Source organism: Cotesia glomerata, linkage group LG6 (genome assembly GCF_020080835.1).
Source record: "Cotesia glomerata isolate CgM1 linkage group LG6, MPM_Cglom_v2.3, whole genome shotgun sequence".
NCBI lineage: Eukaryota > Metazoa > Arthropoda > Insecta > Hymenoptera > Braconidae > Cotesia > Cotesia glomerata.
In genome coordinates, this window is record NC_058163.1 from 20,528,663 (window position 1) to 20,549,493 (window position 20,831).

The following is a 20,831-nucleotide window of genomic DNA, read 5'->3' on the forward strand; positions in this document are numbered from 1 at the left end:
TAAATTCAACACCGAAATCGGTGTAACAGTAACACCGGTCGCGGTGTAAATATTTTTTTTCGGTGTTAAATCGGTGTTATAAATTTTCCGGTGTTGATAATATTTTAAGTAACACAATTTTTATAATTAAACTTTTTATGTTTAATAATTAAAGATAAATAATAAAAAAAAAAGTTAATATTTAATTTAGAAAGTTTAAAATAATAAAATATAAAAAAGATAAAAGTTTTTGATTAAAATAAATACACTGTAAAAAATTTCGATGTAAAAATGGACCCAGAGCACTTTACATGGCCGTGTGGTGTGAAATTCTCTCGGTGTAAATTTTCGATCCGTGTTACTTTAACACCATTATTAAAGGACAATTTTAGGACATATAGATAATCGGAAACTCTAAAATAGTGGATTTTAGTAATTATTTCATAACTTTTAAGTATTTTTTTTAAGATTTTCGGAATACTTCTAAGATAATTTTAGAATCAATGCAATTTATTTGAAGCAATTTAGTTGAAATTTTGTCCTTAAATCTTATGTGGAACCTTTTTTGAATAATCTTAAAACATTTTTTTAACTATTTGAGAACAAATTTTGAATACATTTGAGACATTTTTCGGATATTTTTGAGACAATTTTGGAACATTTTTTGGACAGTTTTATAGAGTGTTTTTACAAAAAATTTGAAACATTTTTAGAACAATTTTACAACAATTTTGAACGTTTTTTAAATGATTTTCATATAGATAATTTATTTTTGCACATCCGTAGATTTGTCATGTTTAAAACATCCATTATATTATGAGAAACATTATGGTTACGATAAAAATAATTATTATATTGTTCCTAAACATTTAATATTGTAAATACTATTTAACTTGTTGTATAACATTCATTAAATCGATTTCTGCGTAATTTTATAAGTTGAAAATTCTTAAATAAATGTTACTTGTCTCATTTTGATAAATATTGAATATTAATTGTGTTTTATGGATCATGTAATATTCATATTCCGATACGGTGTAAATTTATTCTACTGTTACACCGGTATTACACCGGTTACACTGATATTACACTGGTTTAACACCGGATTTTTAACACCGCAAAAGAGCACCGCTACACCGGTGTTAATACACAGGTGTTACATAGCGGTGTTAAAATAAGTCCATTTTAACACCGCTTTTTTTACGGTGTAGATTCTGATACGGGCTGCGAATTAATTGATTTATTTACAATTATTAAAAAATAAAATTTAATTAATTTATCAAAAAATAAAGTTTAATATTGTACACATTAAAAAAAATAGGACTATCCATAAAATGAATCTTTATCTAAGCTCCGCGTTTGTGAATCGCAAATAAAAGTATTAAGTAAATTTTCCATCCCGCGATCACAAAAAAAAAAACTAATCCAATTTATTTTCTTAACTTTGCAAAAAAATTAGGTCACTAGTATATCAAATTGACCTACATACTTTATCATCGTTGTTATCACAGCGATAAAATATCTTCTAACAATATAAATTGTTTATTAATAGAAAACATATAATAAAATAAAATAATGAAGACGATAATTATTGGAATTAATTAATATTAAGAGATTTAATAATAAAAATGACAAGGTCTGTCTATTTATACACAGTTACACAGCTAAGCGGCAAGATAATAAATAAAAACAAACTTTTTATTTAAATAATATTTATTTATTACATAAGATAATGCCGGTGTAATGTAATAGTAAATAGTTAAATAAAAATAATAATAAAAATAACTAGTACCATTGCCATTGAGTAAGTGTGTAATGACTTTCTTTCTCGTGCAGAATTTACTCTCAATTTCGATGTACACTCTAATGTAATGTACTGAAGAAAGTAAAAGCAGTGACGAGGTGAGACGCGGCCTACTCCTCTATTTACTGTAATACTTTTACAATTACTGCATCGATGAAAAAGAGAAAGAGAAAATAACATTAAAGCGTAATCTCGAGAGTGAAATTTAATAACTTTCTCTCTAATGCACTTTTTATTCATCCCACAGCTTTTTTATTATTTAATACCCGTTACCAAATCGTTATTTAATCAAAATAACATTTTTTTTTATTAGTCATGCTTATGCATTTGTTTTACATTTTGGTATTTATTGGATGACTAATTTATTAATTGTTTTTATCTGAATGTCTGATAATTGTCTAGTCAATTTATGATGAATTTAAATAGAATTATATATCATCTTTTAAAAATTTATTTGTATTTATTAGAATGAAAGAAAATTATTTTATATTTAAAGCTTTGAATTAACCACTGAAATTAAAAAATGAAAACCACGGAGATTCAAACAGAAACTGACTTACGTTACATCGGGAAAATAGTTCTTTGGGGGATTCTAATTATAATAATTATAACAATAATATGTAAATTAGTTCTCTTTATCGTGGCAATATATCTGATCAATAAAGGTATAGATCAAGTAACAATTATTTCTACGAATTCTTAATTCCTAAATCAGCTTCTTTAAATAATACATTTACGCAAATCAGAAAAAGAAAAATCATTTAATTCGAACCAATAATTACATTCAAATCAATTAAAGGAACATTTTAATAAATAAAATTTTTTTCTATATAATTTTTCAACTGACTCAATATTAAATTTATAAATAATCAATAAAAAAAATAAATCAAAGTCTTTATTATTAGCAACAATTAAAAATTGTTTATTTTTTAAATAGTTAAGGAGCTATTTATATTAGTGACCTAGTTATAGTACCCTTGACCGAACCGGTGGCTCTTTCCCTCTTTCCCTCGTGCACTTTCCTCTAATATAGGTCTACGCTAGTCCCTCTAGTCTACATCTACATATAATATGTACATATTGCAATCGCACATAGGATATAACTACCCACCACGTGCTTGTATTATTAACTCACTACATATTTTCGAATAGTACAGCTCTATATAACATGTAATATATATGGGACGGTATCATTTACAATAAAAGAACAGGCGGGCTGAAGTTGAAGTTGGAACGGTTGGGACAAAATCAGTGGGGACTTCATATTAGCTATCTGAGATTTAAAGGTTCAGTAATACAATGTGCTGGAGCAAAGGTAATAATTTAAAAAAAGTCGTATTTTTATGGAGAAAATTACAGAGGTACTGCAGGTAATTTGCCGCTTTCGCAAGATCCTTGGTCGGGTGCCTCTATATCTACCTCGGATCCGTGTACTGTACCGATTAAAGAGTAAAGAGGAAAGAGGAAAGAGGAAATGAGACGGGGAGATAAGGAGCCGAGGCAAAGAGACTCCACAAAATGTAATGTAATGAAAATTGTTAGTGAATAAGAGAAAAGAGGTGAAGAAGAGAATAACTTTACTTGAGATTTCTGCGCACTCGACGTACGATTACTAGACTGCAGTTCCGGCCTCTTCTACCGGTATGTACATATATTTATATATTTATACATCCTAATTATTTATTCTGCTTGTACTTTTTTTTTTTGCTGGGAAAACTTTAATTGTTAATTTTTTAATATGAAAATTATTTATCAATTTTTTTGTTGAAAAATTTAATTAATTATTTTATTTGAAAAAATTAATCAATTATTTTCTGTTGAATAAAAATTTTTTAATTTAATAATAAAAAGAAATTAAATTAAACTAAAAATAAAATTACTTCGAAAAATAATTTATCAGAACTTTTAATTAAGCTAGTAAAAAAAAATCCAGGAATTAGTTAATCAACTAATGAATAAAAATAATAGAGCTAAAAAGCTGATAGGTATGATAATAAATAATTTTCTAATTAAAAATCTATCGATTAATAAATTGTCTTGTGCTATTATATTATGTATATATATATATATATATATATTTTTTATAGCGACTCGGGAATAAAATAGTGTTAGTACGGTATGAGTACAAGTATGAGTTATAAATATTATGTACAATAAAGGTAAGTAAGTAAGTAGTAGTGTAACTCGACGAGTGTTACGCCGGCGCGCAGCCTTGAGCCTATTCCACGCACGAAAGCCTCCGCCGCATGGCTGGTTGCACTGCACTTCTGTACCAAGTGTGCTATGTACTGAGCACTGAGTACCCGAGTGACCAGTAGTTGCATCAAGTTCAAAATTTTCACACAACCTGGCCGCTGGTTTGATAAAACTTTTTTTAAATATAATATTCTACTTGATTAATTTCTTCTACTGGGTTTTGGTCTTATCTTGGCGAGCTCCGAAATAAAAAGGAAAAAGGACCGCTAATAAATTTTCATGTTTATTGATATTTATAGGCATAAATATTGTTAAATATAATAGCGTGAGAATCTTTAACATTTCTTATAAAATGTTTATACCTGAATGCTTGGTTCTTTTACCGCGGCATGCCACACGATGTAAAAGTGGAATCTAGGCCGATATAAATAGGCTGACGGCTGCAGAATAACAGGTAGCCTTTAGCCGTTTCCAACATAAATTCCGATAAATAAATAATTATTATTATCATTTACTTTTTTTAAGTTTTAATATTTAAATAAATCCCTCACTCGAAACCTTCATTATTTACTTTTTAAAAGTTTAGATATTTTTTCTAATTTTAATATTTCTTTTATGTCCAAATTTACATCAGAATTTTTTTTTTGATATTTGGAGTTTTAAATAATAATAATAAAATTTAATAATTCAAGTTTTGAATATTTAAAATTTTAGCTAAAACATTGAAGATCCAAAAAAATGACAGGAATCCTTTTTTTCAGAGAAAGATTTTATTATTCAAGATAATTATTTTAAAAAAGATTTATTAACATTTTTATTATGAAAATAAATTGAAATAATTATTAGAGTATTGCAATTGTTATTATCAAACATAAGTTTTAAGGAGATAGATAAAAATTAGTTTAACTAAAGCATTATAAAGCATGAATGTATATAATTATCACACTAGAGTATAACTATACAGCTAAAACTATCCGAAGTAAATAAACATAAATGACACGAATATTATGTGTATGAGAGTACATAGTGCATAAAGTGGAGTGAAGTTGAGAGCAATTGTCTGTACACAATGTGCTTTATAATGCAGTCAAAGTTGTCGGGGCGTGGTGAGACGAAGCGGAACTCGCGTTGTCCCTCGTACAGTATATATATTTATATATTCATATATTTATATAAAACTATAGTTATATGTATTTCTTGTATTAACTCTTGCGATACTATAATGCAACCTAAACCAATACTGCCTATGCAACACGTACTAGTGTTCCGGTTTCGTTATCGTTTTCTTCTCGATTGTATCCGACTAATCTGCTCCATATTGACAAAATATTAATTATTTTATTATTTGTAAAGTGAAATAATAATCCTACTCGGCAACAAAAGGATTGGGGATTTGGGACTAGTCCTTTGTTTCGACCGTCACTCTAAAGAATAAAAAATAATAAGGGAAAGTTCATAATTATCTTCAATTTTTACTTTAAGTTAAAATTGTTTAAATTATTATTATTTAAAATAATAATAATTTTAGAGCTCTAAATATTAAAGAAAAAATTTCTAACGTAAATTTGGACCATAAAAAAAATAATTTTACTTGTGAGGTAAATATTAAAATAATGTAGCGTAATTTTATTGTTATCTCATAAAAAAACAGGAGGATAATATAATATATCCCTTAGATCTCCGGCTCAGCTAGGAATGTCAACTGACCCGTGACAAGTATATACTTTTATAATTCGCTTGTAAAAGTCTTATCCAGAATATAGAATGCGTGATTGGCATAACTATTGCTTGTAATTACAAAACTTCTTAAGCTCAAAACTCATACTATCTCCAGATCAACGTAAATAAAATACATTCATTACTAAGAGAAGTGAGAATAAGTTAAATAAACAAATAAAATAAATGAAACGTATTTATAATTTTGATAGTCCATAAAAATCGTAAAAAAAAAAAAGAACGCAAACGTGTGTGTTAAAGTTTATCTCAGGCGAGGGGCTTGGCTTGTGCGTGAGTTTTAAATTTATATCCTCACTTTTAACCTACACCAACATTTAATTCGTTTATATTTAATACATAAATATATATGTATATTAAATAAAAAGACACGCAACGGCGTCAGCCCCCGTCTTTCTCATTCTCACACTCTTACTCGCGGATATTTTAAGTAATGAGATTCAATGTATAAGACTAGGCTTTATTTGCTATATATGTTGGGAGGATATGTGAATATGTGGAGCCTACAACCCCTTACCCGCGACCCGCACCCGCAACCCGCGACCCAAGCCTGGAATTTGGATCAAGGAGGGCCCTCTGCTTAGCAAGGCGTGACGCCTTTATGGAGTTCACACACGGAACAATTTTTATCTTTCTCTTACACTCTTTGTACGCATATGAATATAAATAAGCAACAGTATAAGAATAATCATAACTTGTTGGTTATTTATATTTTATATAAATAATGAAATCTAGTAAAATATTGTAATGGGGCATTATTGTTAATATTAATATCAATATTATTTTTTTTTATTATTATTTATTTATATGATGATTCGAGCTTGTAAAATACTACTCGAGCAAAGTCGAGAAAAATGGCTGTAGGTGGGAACATACACCGTGTGCATAATAAAATGAAATAAAATAAAATTGTTAGCGACTGTACCTTGGTGTACGCAGCCGTAGTGTGTGCCCTTGACACAATTTCTCCCGTCGCGAGAAACCGAAGCTTCCTCTACTCTATACTTCATATATATGTATATATATATACTCGTGATGTGATGTAGTCGCTGTGTTTTAAATTCTCACTTTACCTCCCTCGCATTTTTTTATTTTTTATCATCCACATTGTTATTATTATCATTATTTTCTTACTCTCTGCTTGATTTTATTTCTACTTCACCTCAATTTATGGGATTAGTACTGTGTTACTCTTTCCCCATGTAAATTGCCTTTAATATCAAACGGTAAATTGAATAAAAATTTATTTGCCTCTAGAAATTTTTTTTATACAAAATAACTCCAAAATTACTATTAATATCAGTTTATTTATTCAAATTTTAACTTTCAATTCAAAATTTTGGCTAAAATATTAAAAATAAAACAAAAATTATAAGAGATTTTTTTTTAGACAATTAAATTTCCTACAAAAAAAGGTTCTTATTAATTTTACCGGAGCTCTAACCCTTCAGTCAGAATTATAAAAAGAAAATTTAAATATTCAAGATAATGATTTAAAAAAACTTTTGCTAATAAAAATTCCCTAAAAAAAAATTAAATTACCGCACCTGCTCATCCAACTAACAATAAAAAGGGTAATTTGTAAAAATAATTACAGATATCAAACACTTGGATCGTTACATAATTCTCGTAACGAAAAAAAATATGGTTGCCCATAGTTTTTATTGACAGAAATTACCACAGATATATGTAAAGATAAAAAAAAAAGAAAGAAAAATACCCGAGAATATATTTAATAAAACCTATAGATAGATAAAAGCATTAATTGTTGTATGTAGTACTTGTGCCGAAAGATAACGCACGTGCCGGGCTTAAATGGAGAATAAATAAATAAATATATATGTATATATGTATGTATAGTGAAGTAATTTTGAAACTAGGCCAGGTTTACTCGGTAACTGTGTCAGCGTTATCGATCTAATGCTAGTTTATCTAAAATTCAACTCACGCTCAGCCTTCTCCCCTATTCGGAAAATTTTTATCGACTGCTCCAAAATTATTTTTCACTTTCTGGGTATAAATAGTATCCAAATAAAAATCCATTATCTACTTAAATGTTACTACAATCACTAATCTGTTATTTGTAATTAAAAATTATAATCATTACCATTTCGATGAAATTAGTAATTAAATTTATATAAATATTTATTTTATCTTGGATTCTTTATCTGGCGATTACTCATCGCTTATGCTGCGCGTATGTATTTAACCAAACCGCAGCATATTTAAGGCAGGTCGGTTTTGAAAAAAATAAAATGACTGACTTGTATTACCTTCGATTCAACTCGATGCATATTATTATTATTTAATTACTACTGTAGATGATAAAAGTGTCACAACCCGTTATGATAAATGATTATTTATTGATTGTAAATAATAAATAATTGCTGAAAACTGCAGAGGTTATGAGATAATTGTTAATAAAATTACGCATCACGCTCATCTGCATTGTCACTCACCCTCGATTTTCCATTTATAAATTATTGCTAGAGCCGCTTAGTTCTCATGTTAATTAAATACGATAATAATTGAGGTGGGTCAAGACATAAATATATTCTTTATAGTAATAATAATCATTATCATCATCATTATGATTATAATAATGGTAATGATAATAATAATGTTAAGTGGTGTAGAAAAAATTGAAGAACTCTTATAGTCATACTTATAGTTTAGTATAATTATTGTGATTATTATTATTATTATAAATTGCAGTATAGATATATATACTAAGGAGAGTAATACAGCGACTGTCGTGTCTATTCATCATTGATAAATGATACGTTAAATTATGCTTTGACCTATGAACCAAATACTCGTGTACTGTATATACATTTTGAGTCTGTCTACCTTATATATACATACATACCGTTCAATAATATATTAGTATTCTATGTTCTATGTCAGTGCAATAATATATATTACATCTTATAAATGACATAACTTAGAAATTATTTATATATTTTTAACCCCGATAGATTTAAACTGCTAGAATTGGACGGTAAAAGTAAAAGTTGAGCAAAGAGTTTTTGAATTTCGCGGTTAAAAAAGGAGATAGTAAGAATAAGTATGTATGAGGAGAAAAAGGTTTTAAGATTTTTCAATATAATGATATTTGATTTCAAAAGAGATTTTGTTCACGGATTACGATTATATTGGTCTCGCGGCCGTGTATCAGCAGCTTTCGTTTTCACCCATAGCACAGCCTACTTACTTGTTAATCCGGTGAGTCAATAGTTGTATAACACTGGAACAGTGTGTGACGTTGCGCAATCCATCGGTTTCCCTCGCGACCTACTTGCCCACTAAACTAGACATACATTCTTATCCACCGTAATCTGTCGTTACCACACGTGCTCTGTTCCTCTTTATGTTGCTCATTATTATCATTATTTAAATTATTATTACATTACATTAGCCCGACTTTTACTTTTATTATCTTTTTTCATTTATATTTTATAACAATAAAAATAATAGTTTCTTTATTCAATTTTTGAACGTCAAACTTTTAATTAAAAATTTTTTATCAATTATTAATAATACAAAAAAATCATCTACAAATACAAAAAATTTTCTACAAAAAAGATTTTTATCAATTTTTTCCGTAGCTTTAATTCTTTAGTCATAATTTCAAAAATAATCATTAAAAAAAATTTTTATATTCGTGTTATTACTACAAAAAATATTTTTTAAATTATCAAAGAGAGTAATTCCAAATTTGGTTGCTATTCGGAGTACAAACATATAACACGGTTTGAATTATAAATTTACGATCAGTTAGCCCGCGCACATGCGCAATATCTACATGGTGGTCGACTTCAAAACTTTATACCTATGTATATATATATATATATATATATATATATATAAAGCATAGAGAAGGGGCGGGAAGTATCTCTCAACCTTGAGCTCGATACTTCGATCCGTTTCATTTCGGAGACATTAACAACTGGAATCATGTAACGTTGTTACAATTATATGAATTATCTCTCATACTCTCCTCGCACATAATGTAAAACAATAAAATAAAAAATACACCCAATAGGAACTCGAAAATAATAATAACTAATAGCCGGTAGATGTAATCGCGAAACAAATGGATCGAAAAAGTAAAACAATGAGTTACGTGTTTGTTTATATAATAGATAAAATAAAAAACAGCGCGAATGTAAAAAATAAGTAAGCTAACAACAAAAAAAAATAGTTAAAATACGTAGAGTGATTTAAAAGAAACGGTAAATAATTAATGAATCGATTGGAATTAAATTTAGTGATTAAATCATAATAAGAACTATCGATGATAATGATAATGATGATGATGATGATGATGATATGGAAGCGATAATATATATAATATAAATAACGAAAAGGTCGATGTTATTTTTTATTAATGCAGTATAGTTGCATTCTATATGACAAGTAGTTATTAATGCTGGTATTGAGATTAAGTTTATTCAATAGCAAGTACACCATGACACACTAACCGAATGGTCGAGACCCACTTAACTACTCGCTGACCTCCGACGAAATGGAATGGATGGGGTGATTGTTGTTATTGTGCAGTGATCATCCCAATGATAGTGATAGTAATTCTAATGGTAACAGTTATCGTAACAGTGATAGTGATAACGATGGTAAATGGTATTTTTAGCAAAGTCCCTGTAAGGTAATGACTGCCTTGTATGCGGGGATCTCTTTTAATGGAAGGAATATAATACAATTTTAAATTTAATTTTTTTATTAAAAAATTGTCTATTAAAAATGAATTCAATCATTTATTCGTGCGTATTTTTTTGGACTTGTAAGAAGAATTTTTTAGAACTAACTTTAAATTTAAATTCTGACTGAAGGATGCGAGATACGAGAAAATTAATAGACTTTTTTTTGTAGAGATTCGAATTTTCTATGGAAAAGTACTTTTATAATTTTTTCATATCTTTAATATTAAAATTGGGATTTTTTTTTAATTTCTATTGAAAAAGTGAATTTAATTAATAGAAAAATTTTCAGATATGTAAGATATTTATAAATAAAGCATACATTGTCGCTGTAGATAAGTATTTAATGTTGACTAGTGCTAACTGCACAGATAACAAATGCCATCTTATTAGCGAGGACAATTTTATTGATTTATCGTTAAATATTTTTTTATTTAAAATCTAATTGCTTTTTCTCGGTATTTTATTGATTACCCTGAGCCACACCAAGCAAACACGGTTGTACTTGAATAATCATTTTTAACTTTTATTTCTATTGGATTTGCTTCAATAAAGATCTAATCTTTTTAATTTAAAATGTATCGAATCATTCGATCGGATTAATTTAGGATGAGTAGTTAGAAAAACCTGTTTAGGAAATTTTTAGCGCGTGGGCCAAAGTGATGAATAGAGGATTGAAATATGATATTAGAATATTAAAAAATAAAAATGAGAGAGCAACTACTATAGAAGCGTTTGACAAAGTTAACTTTGTTTCTAAGTGATGGCAATCGCGGGCGTACTTTGTATTTGGGGGCCTGCTTGAGAAAGTTTCGAGTCTTTCGTCATCGACGTGGACAGGAAAGAGGAGTGAGGCGGAGGCGGGCTAAAAGTAGAGAGTCGAGGAAGAATTGTAAGCCCAAAGGGGACGAGGGCCACGGGCGAGGAACCATCGCAAGGTGAAGGGGTACGCAGGGTTGGGAAACGAGATTGTGCCACTATAGGTGGTCCAAGCCTTCCAAAAACTTTAATACTATATTTTATTCAATTATTAATAAATATACATACTTTAGCTTAATTTTTTTTAAATTGTTTTAGTCTAATGGTTTTTTTTTTATTTTTTTTAATGAAATTTTGTTAAAAATTATTCTGACTGATTTTTAGATGAATGAAAAAAAAAATTATTTCTTCGGTAGTATAGTGGACTGACGTTGGGCGCGAACTCACGAACTTCAGAGTACTAGACTGCATAAATCATACTCTGCCGTTCAACGTCAGTATCAAAAGGGATAATTTAATACTTATTCATGTTCTGTACTGTAATTTTTTTTTAAGGTTGACTTGGAAAAATTTTTCTATTTTTTCAGCAGAAAAAGAAAAATTTGTAATGATAAATTTTGTTAATCAATTGAAAATTTATTTTCGTATATGAATTTCTAAAAAAAAAATTAACTAATCAACTGTTTGGCCTTAGAACCTTGTAGAGAATGCACGGAAAAAAAAAATAGAAAAATTACATTGTTTAATGTAACGTGACGCTCCGTAATGAAAATTGGAAAAATTACAGTTTCAGAATGTAATTATTACACACTGATAAAAAAATTAACTTTTAGAAAATAAAGTAGTCTAAATTAATTAGACTCAAGAGCCAAAATCTTGAACCAAGAATATCATTTTGAAGAGAATGATTTTCTTGAGTCAAGAGAATAAATTCTTGAGTCGAGAAATTATTCTTGTCTCAAGAAAATCATTTTCTTCGAAATGGTATTCTTGATTCAAGATTTTGGCTCTTGAGTCAAGTTAATTTTTTTATCAGTGCAGATTTTATAAGAATTACATTGTAGAATGTAATATTTACATTGAAAGCTCTGAAAATTAACATTCAAGTTTGAATTTAGAAAAATGTTATTTCGAACTGTAATTTTTCTGGTTTTGAATACGACGGGACACTTATTACTATTTATAATATAATTTTTCAAATTTTCTTTTTTCCGTGTGCGAAAACAATTGGATTACTGCATATTAGAATTGAAGATTGTAAAGAAAAAAAAAATTTTTTTTTTATAATTTTACCTCAAGATTAAAAGCTTTGCCGAACTAATGAACAGATTGAAAAGATTTCAATGTAAAGTAGCAAAAAATAGAGAAAGGCCCAGTTCGGCATAATTACCAAAATTAAGTAAAAAAATTAGAAACGATAGAATTGTTTCAACACTTTGAGAATAAACCGTGAATAGATACAAAAAGCGGTAAAATTAGGATAGATGTGGAACGAATATGTGAAAAAAATTTTGGAAGATTTAAAGTGTCTATTATAATAAGAAAGTTAAGCTTCAGCAAATGCCTCAGTGGGCATTAGCTAACATAACCGAATACATATATAATCTTACGCAAACTAGCGAAAGTAGGCGGCTCGAACAGAGTGTATATATATCTCCTGAACGGTATATCTATATATAGGATGAAATAATACGTGAGCTCCTTCTACTTCTGGTGGTGAGGATGTGTTGGTGGCTTGGTGTACTAACACCCATCCAGGTAAATAAATTTATTTATGTGTCTGTGTGTTAGACTTACGGTTGAGAAAACGTTGAGCAACATCTGAGCGCCCGAATCTTTATGCCGAAAGCGAGAGTGAGCCCGTGTAATATATTAAATACGTGTATGTGCATTCGAAAGATATATTTCAAATAAAATATATTTTATCTCCTTCTCCTTTCCTCTTAAATATCCCCGATGTTTTATCTCATCCATATCTCCTCATACAAATACACAAATATCCATATTACATCTTTTGTACTCTTATTACACACATATATATTTCAATTTCTAATCTTTTATCTACTTGTTAAACACTGGCCTTACTCAATACTAATGTCCCAACAAAAATTATTAAAAAAAGACTAATATAAATCTAAAATTAATTATTGCGCAAAATTTTTAATTACATCAATATATCTTAATGATTTGATTGCGCAATCGAGAACTAACTTTTTAATTCTGATGATTTATTATAAAATGCAAAATTTTATAAAAATCTAGGTTATTTAGATCCATTAAACATTTATTCATATGAGATACGAGTTTATTCAAGCATCGATCTATTCCAGACAATTTCTCTTTGCTTTGGATCTTCCAGCTGATGTATCGTGTCCTGAATAATAAAACCTATGACCCAAAAAGACAATGCCGTTAGAAATAGCAAAGATTGCTTTTTATATGGGCATACGATTTTAACACATTAACTTTTGGCCCGGCTAGTATTACCAAACTTTTCAACACACACATTAAATATTTTTTTTCTTTAAAATTCATTTAGAAAAAAAAATTCTTAAAATTGTCGAGTTGATCTCGGTGTCATATAAAATAAATTTTTTTAATAATAAATAATAATTATTACACAGAAAATATAATTAATTTGAATCAAGAGAAAAATTCTTAAACCAAGAAAATAATTTTGAAGGGTTTCATTGTCTTGGATCAAGACGAAAGTTTCTTAAATCAAGTAAAATTTATTTAAACTAATAAAAATTTCTTAGTTTAAGAATTTTTTTACTCAAATCAAGAAGATGAAATTCTTCAAAATTATTTACTTGATTCAAGTAAATTTCTGTGTAGTAATAATTATTTTATTTTTTATTTTTTTTTTCATCATTTAAATGAAACTAAAAAAATTTCTAAATCAAGTCCTACATAATTTAAAATTCCCAGCCGTCTTTTTGGGTAATAAAGACACTTATCCGAGTGATGATTGCATATTACAACGTAGGTAGAGTAGATCCGAGCCGCCTACACATCGACCTTACCGAGAATGTCAGCTATGTTACATTAGATTATCTTAGGAAAAGATTAAGGGAATTTCTGGGCAGTCTGGTCTATTAAATTCCGGTATAATATTTAAATATTGTACAGCTGATTGCCCGACTATTGTCCAAACGCATCTTAATAAATGATGTAGATGGTAAAAAACCTCGACCTACTTAACAAAAAAAATAAATAAAAAAAAATAAAATATAAATAACGAGAATAAAAGTCCCCCGAAAGTGAATAATACATAACCTATCATAACATTTTAATTATTTAAATCAGAGTTAATTATAATTTTAGCAAAAATAAATTAGCATACTGCATTTTGAATAAAACTCAAACCGGTTGGCCTCGTGCTCAAAAAAATGAAATAATGACGATAAATAAATATGTAAGTGATTAAGTAAATAGTAGTTGTACGTCGTATGTCGTATCGGAGGCATTATACCGGAAGGAAAAAATGAAACGGAGTTTGAGTTTGTGCGGAGCGGAGAGTAAAGAGTAAAGAGCGTCAAAGTCGACGGGGATGCAGCGGAGGATGCGTGGAATTTTAAAATAATTTATTTGCAGTCGGTAGATGGTAGTTGGCCCTGTATTGAAATGCGGAGTGTCCCTGAGGGAGACGCGCGTGTAACCTCGAGGGAGCTTGAACGCGACGAGAAGCGCCGCGGCGGTAACCAAGGATTCATGTCATTGTCAGTGGGTAATCAGGTCAGTGGGCCAGTGGAACAAGCCACTTTCAATTTCAATCCTTCTCCCGGTTGGCTATACCACACCGATTTGTATCGACGCCACTGGCAACTTTTATCTGTGTGCTCGCTCTTTTAGTCTTCAGCCTTTCGTGTGTGTAAAATGTAACACAAGCTTTATCTCCCGTTCATACACTTAGCTCCCCACTCTCCATTCGAAAAATTTATTTCCCGCCGCGATAAAAATACAAACACTTATACAAATTCTCCGGGCCGGCTAAGCGCTAGCGCCGCGACTCGGTCATTTTTTAAATCGCTGTTGCGCATGCCACTTTTTCTGTGCAATAATTATAATAATAATAAATATAATAATGTGAAATACGACCCACGCACGATTTTTACCGAAGATACCCGATCTTTCGTGCTCCTAAGTGTGGTAGTGTAATTTTATGCCTAATACTACGTACACATACTTTGTACTTTATATACTTATTTGCGAGATAGCGGAAAGTAGGACGCGTATTAAAAACCACGGACCGTGTCCCGCGTACACCGAGAGTATTACTTCACGGAGAACCGCTATTACCCAATCGAATTTGTCATAAAACTGGTACGCCGAAATGGCGGCAGCTAATAGACCCTTTTTGCGCCTTAAAATGGACGAATTTATAATGGCGCGAAATTTGAATTTTTTTATTTACATTTTTGAATGATTTTTTTTAAGGATGGATTTACGAAAATTCAACTGCGAGAAATTAATTCTGCAGTAAATTTACGAGCTGAGATATCTGCTGATAGATAAGTCAGTAACAATAAAAAATATTGATAAGTTTTATATGTATGTTGGGAGTATGTATAAGCTAGCTACACGTGAGTGTTCGCGCCACCTGTGAGAGCACCAATTGAAACATTTCAAACACTTCTCGATCGAGTAAAATTATTTATTTTTTTATTTTGAATGTTTTTATTATAATTATAATAATAATGATTTTAAAATAATTTATTGGTGGATATAATTTGGTATTTTACGCTTGGACAGTCAGCTAATAATGTGTTCGTGGAAAATGTCAATTAATGAGACCGGAAAATCCAATCACGTGATTAATTATTAAATAATTACGTAATCGATAAATATTTATAAAAATAACTGTGACGTATATTTACTACTTGAAAAGTATTTGTATCTATGGGTAATTTATTATTTTTAAATTACCCATAGATAGACGATTATTCAATAATGTTTAATTAATAATTATTATGAGTCTGCAAAATGTTATTGAGTTCGAATGTGAGTTTTTATCAAACTGGGTCAAACTCAAATGCAATGTTTAAGTTTGCAAGGAAAATCACGTTTACGCACGCGTAGGAGTTTATTATTAAATATTTGTCGAAAAAAAAAAATTTTTTTAAAGAAAACCCGGTGGATTGTTATTGTTTTTACAAACGGGCGACTTTTCGATGTTATTACTTCCGAAAATTGCGTTCGCTCGTTAAATATTGGTTCGAGCTTTAATAAGACCGACTTTTAAATATATATTTTACATAACATATAACTAAACTGGTCTGAATAATGTTGGCTATTATATTGAGCTCCGAAATGTTGAGTAAAAATATATTTTATAAATGTGAGCTTTAAATACTCGGAGGAAGAGAGACCGAAAATAAGAAAATAAAAGAGAGAATTCTTCGGCTCGAATACGAACAAGGGCCGTACTGTCAAATTTGTGTGTATAATTTTTGTTTTTCTTATTTTTTTATTTTTTTTAGGTACCTACAGAGTATAGAGGGTCTTGACAATTCGACACCCAAGAGAGAGTTGGGTCAACAGCGTCATGAATCACGCAATATTTACAAAGAACTGACTGTACTGTAAAATCGGGCGTTAAATTCTGCACCGGGCAGGTTCCTTGTTGTACTTTATTTGTACTTGTTGTCTATGTACTCTGTATAATATTATTGTAAGCTGGATATTTTAGTTTTAAGGCACGCTGCTGAGAATATTATTTGGGAATGGTTTAAGTGGAACGGGAACATGGTGAAGCATTATGGCGAATATTGTTCAGCTGAGCCGTGAGAAATGAGCTCCTTGTTTAGTAAATAAAATAAAGAGACCGACAAAAGATAAATGAGACACTCCTCAAGACGTTAATAAAGAGGAAGAGGAAGACCAAGAAGGGATGACACGCGACGAAACTTTTAAAAAGAAACTAAGGATCCTTTGTTGGAAAAAATCCGTTGGAGAATTTTTATTGAGAAAATTTTTCAGAGGATAATTTGTACAGTGAAATGTTTTTTTTTAATTTTACCGGAAAATTTATAAAGAACGATTTGGCCGTATTTAATCAGCTTTATTAACTTTTAATGAATTATTTTTGAACATCAAATGATTTTGAAAAGATTTATTAATAATTAATGAATCATTTATTAATAATTAATGAATCATTTATTTAAAAAAATTTATATAAATATTTTTTGGGTGTATGTTAAATTTTTAGAAGTTTTACTTTAAATTAAAATTCTAGCTTAAGGATGTAAGATATGGAAAAATTGATGATTCTTTGTAGAAAATTAAATTTTCTATTAAAAAGAATTCTTATAATTTTTTTTGTATCTTTAATATTAAACTTGGAATTTAAAATTTTGGTTGAATTTCTAAAATATTATCGATCGAAAAAATAAATTTAATTAGCTCTATTAAATTATGTATAAGCTATCTAATATATCTTTATTTAATGAAAAAAAACATCTTTAGCAATAAAAAAGTAATTAGTGTGACACAAATTTACTAATGCAATCTTAATTGATTTTGGACTAATTTTAATTGATCATTAGACCAAAATATAAGAAACAATGAGAAAAAAAATATAATATTAAATTTATCAGAGTAATAAAAAAAATTTACTTTTGGTAGTAACGTAAAATTAAGACATAAAATATATGAGCCACATGTATAATAAAGATAAATAAAGTAAAACACAATAATAAGGTAGAAAAGAATAAAAGAATAAATATAATGTATTTGACATTTTCCGTTAGGGCACGCAACATCTCTCATTTTGAGAAGAAAATGCCCCTGTGAGGGTGCCGACAGGCTATAACCGGGATAATGATGATTTACTGTAGCAACTGATGGATTTTTATACTTTTCTTGGAGTAGAACCGTGAAAATGGGAAACACGGGTACGAGATAATGGAAATTCTAGAGAGTATAATAAGACGTTGAGATAAATAGACTCGTGAGCCGTCTGGCAGAGGTACAAGAAATAATATAATACAAGGGGTAGGCCGAAGCAGACCGAGGGGCGGCACGAGGGCAGGGGCGAGTCTGCTCGTTCCAAAGCGCAACAAGTGCAATTGACGCGTGCACTACAGGTAGATGTTGTCTATAGAGTTGTCACCGTCCCAGCTGGATACCAACTAGATAAATATTTTTCGTAACCGTGTAATTTCCTAGCAGGATTTAGACTTGTTTTCTTACAAATATTTAGAGAGGCCCTCCATAAAGATGTCGCAATTCTGTGTTTCACAGCCGAAACTGTAACTCGATTTCCCTTCTGTTGTTACCTAAAATAAATAACGTCTTTCTGTGTATAAATTCTTCAGAGTTTACAGCTTACCCTCATTTATTATATTTATTTTCCTTAACTTCACGCTGGGAACGCCACGCGACAGTACATATTTACGTTTAATAAATTTTTAAAATACTTGCCCTGTTTTCCTTTTAATTATCCTGAAAATTTTTATGAATTATGTAACGTGTTCAAGTTAATTTTATTTTAAATTATTAAGAAATTCTCGAACAGCGGGAATGAATTATTTGCATCAATGCCTGGATAGAAAAGGGCTCTGTCACACATCTAATTATAATTTTAATTATAAACAGATCATACTCTCTGTGTGTACAATAAGCTTAGTTTTATATAACGACACATGCACGTGCTTAGTACAAGTTATCAATAAACAAACCCACCGAAATAACAGGCGCATTTGAAAGCAGTGATTTAAATAGATTTGATAAACGTCACCGATAACTTTATTAAAACTCGGGATTATTATATTTAGTGCCTACTACTTACGTTCTTCTAATAAACAACCCGTATTTCCTCTTTGCTTTTAATATTTCAATCAATTACAATAACCTAATTATTTTTATTTAACTAAAAACAATTAATTGTTTTATCTTTTGCTTGAGAAAATTTTATTTAACTGCAGTTTAAATATAAATAAATACCCTCATATTTTTTTCTTTTAAATTTCCACCTACATACATTCATATATATGTATATACGATATAGGGGTATATAAGTTGGCAAAATGAAAATAATCATTCTTGATTTCACAGTCAGTCTGACCTAGATTTCGTTGCATTTTTATCCCTTTCAATATCTACACAAATACATAAATATTCAAAATGTATGTACATACATACATATGTGATATGTGATGCACTGTATACATACAATAAACCATTATATAAAATTTAATCAGCGCAAATAAAAAGTCATTCATCAGTTTAAATTCTTGTAATTTTTTTTAATTGAACTCAAGTTTAATCTCTCTGTTACTCCACTCCATCAATAAACTCGAATAAACATAAGAAATAATAATAATAATAATAATTACTTGCATTTATTTCCCCAACAAACAAATGCAAGAGAATTAAAATTGTTAATTAATAAAATAAATAAATTATAAATAAAATTTATAAAAATAATTAATAAAGTGTCTGGGTTTTATTTAGCTGGATGAAAAAAATTTTTAAGAGCAAGAGCAGACCAGGAGCCTCTGCTCTGAGAAGCAGAATGGAGTTTCTGATGGAGGGGAGTCCAGTAGAAGGGGATGGCGAACGACAGACAACAAAGAGCGTGTCCCGAGCGCGACAAAACGCCTGGTGGATAAAAGTGAGAGTGAGAACCCGCTAGAGCATGCGATGTCGGGCATAAATTCCTCTCACTCTCAGAAAATAATCCAAGTATATATAATATATATACATTTACATACAGCAGCAGCAGACTGGACAGAGTGGATATGCTGCTTAGCAATAAATACGTGAAAAAAAGTGTGTCGTACCTGAGTCGGTCTGTACATTAAGTGCAAGTTTCTGCTGGTGATTACTGGTGGACGTCAATACCACGTCACCTTCATTAACTTCATTGCTGTCATTACTATCGTTGCAGGTGATATTATTACTAGCACCAGAGTTGCTGATAATAATATTTATCTGGGTCTGAGTAGAAGTTGACTCGGGCGTCGTCGGGGTGGTGCTTGCCATGACGTTGTCACCCGTTGAAGTCTCGGGCACTCGTTCCTGACGCATTCTGGAAAACACCAATCTCCTTTGTCTTCTTTGTTTCCAGACAACCAGACAATATTTATCTTTTATTCTTCTTTATTATTTTTTCAATAGCCTCCTCTTGTCACTGCTGGCTTATCTGCCAGGATAGTCCATACTTAGTACTCTAATTACAATGACAATGCCTTACCAATAAATTACTACTAACACTATTAATAAGTAATAAATAATAATAATTACTTGTAAAAATAATTATAATCCACTTGCCGGCTCCGTGATCCTAGTCCTCAAGTGTCCAGCTTTTTTTTTGCAAATAAAAAACAAATATAACCAGCCATTACAGCGTAGTCCGCGCCGGTACGTCATTTATTTTTATTTTTCTTTTTTTTTTTTTGTTATTATTATAATTATTCTCCTTTTTTTTCTTCTTCCTTGTTGTTAATAACCATTGTTGTTATTATTATTGTATTAGTAAGTTATTGTTATAATAATAATAATAATAATAATAGTAACCAGTACTATAATAATTTTTGTTGTTGTTATTGTTGTAATAAATCATAATTTTAATAATAAAACATCAATGGCACATTACTGGAGCAGGATGTGTGTCTGGACACAAAAAAAAAATATAA

The 20,831-nt window shown here is 29.6% G+C and overlaps 1 protein-coding gene across 2 annotated transcripts in view; it reads right to left on the reverse strand.

Annotated features, from left to right (window-relative positions):
- LOC123267146 (nuclear hormone receptor FTZ-F1) overlaps nt 1–20,646 on the reverse strand; it is a 46,114-nt gene extending 25,468 nt beyond the window's left edge. Inside the window, exons 1-2 of one of the 2 annotated variants that reach the window (XM_044731679.1) lie at nt 20,440–20,646; nt 19,977–20,338 (exon numbers count right to left, since the gene is read on the reverse strand). In XM_044731679.1, the coding sequence (XP_044587614.1) occupies nt 19,977–20,223 (247 nt within the window). In that variant the 5' untranslated portion in view covers nt 20,224–20,338; nt 20,440–20,646. Of the gene's footprint in view, nt 1–19,976; nt 20,366–20,439 lie in introns of both variants that reach the window. The other variant, XM_044731680.1, reaches the window with a different exon arrangement.
- Nucleotides 20,647–20,831: the final 185 nt, after the last annotated feature.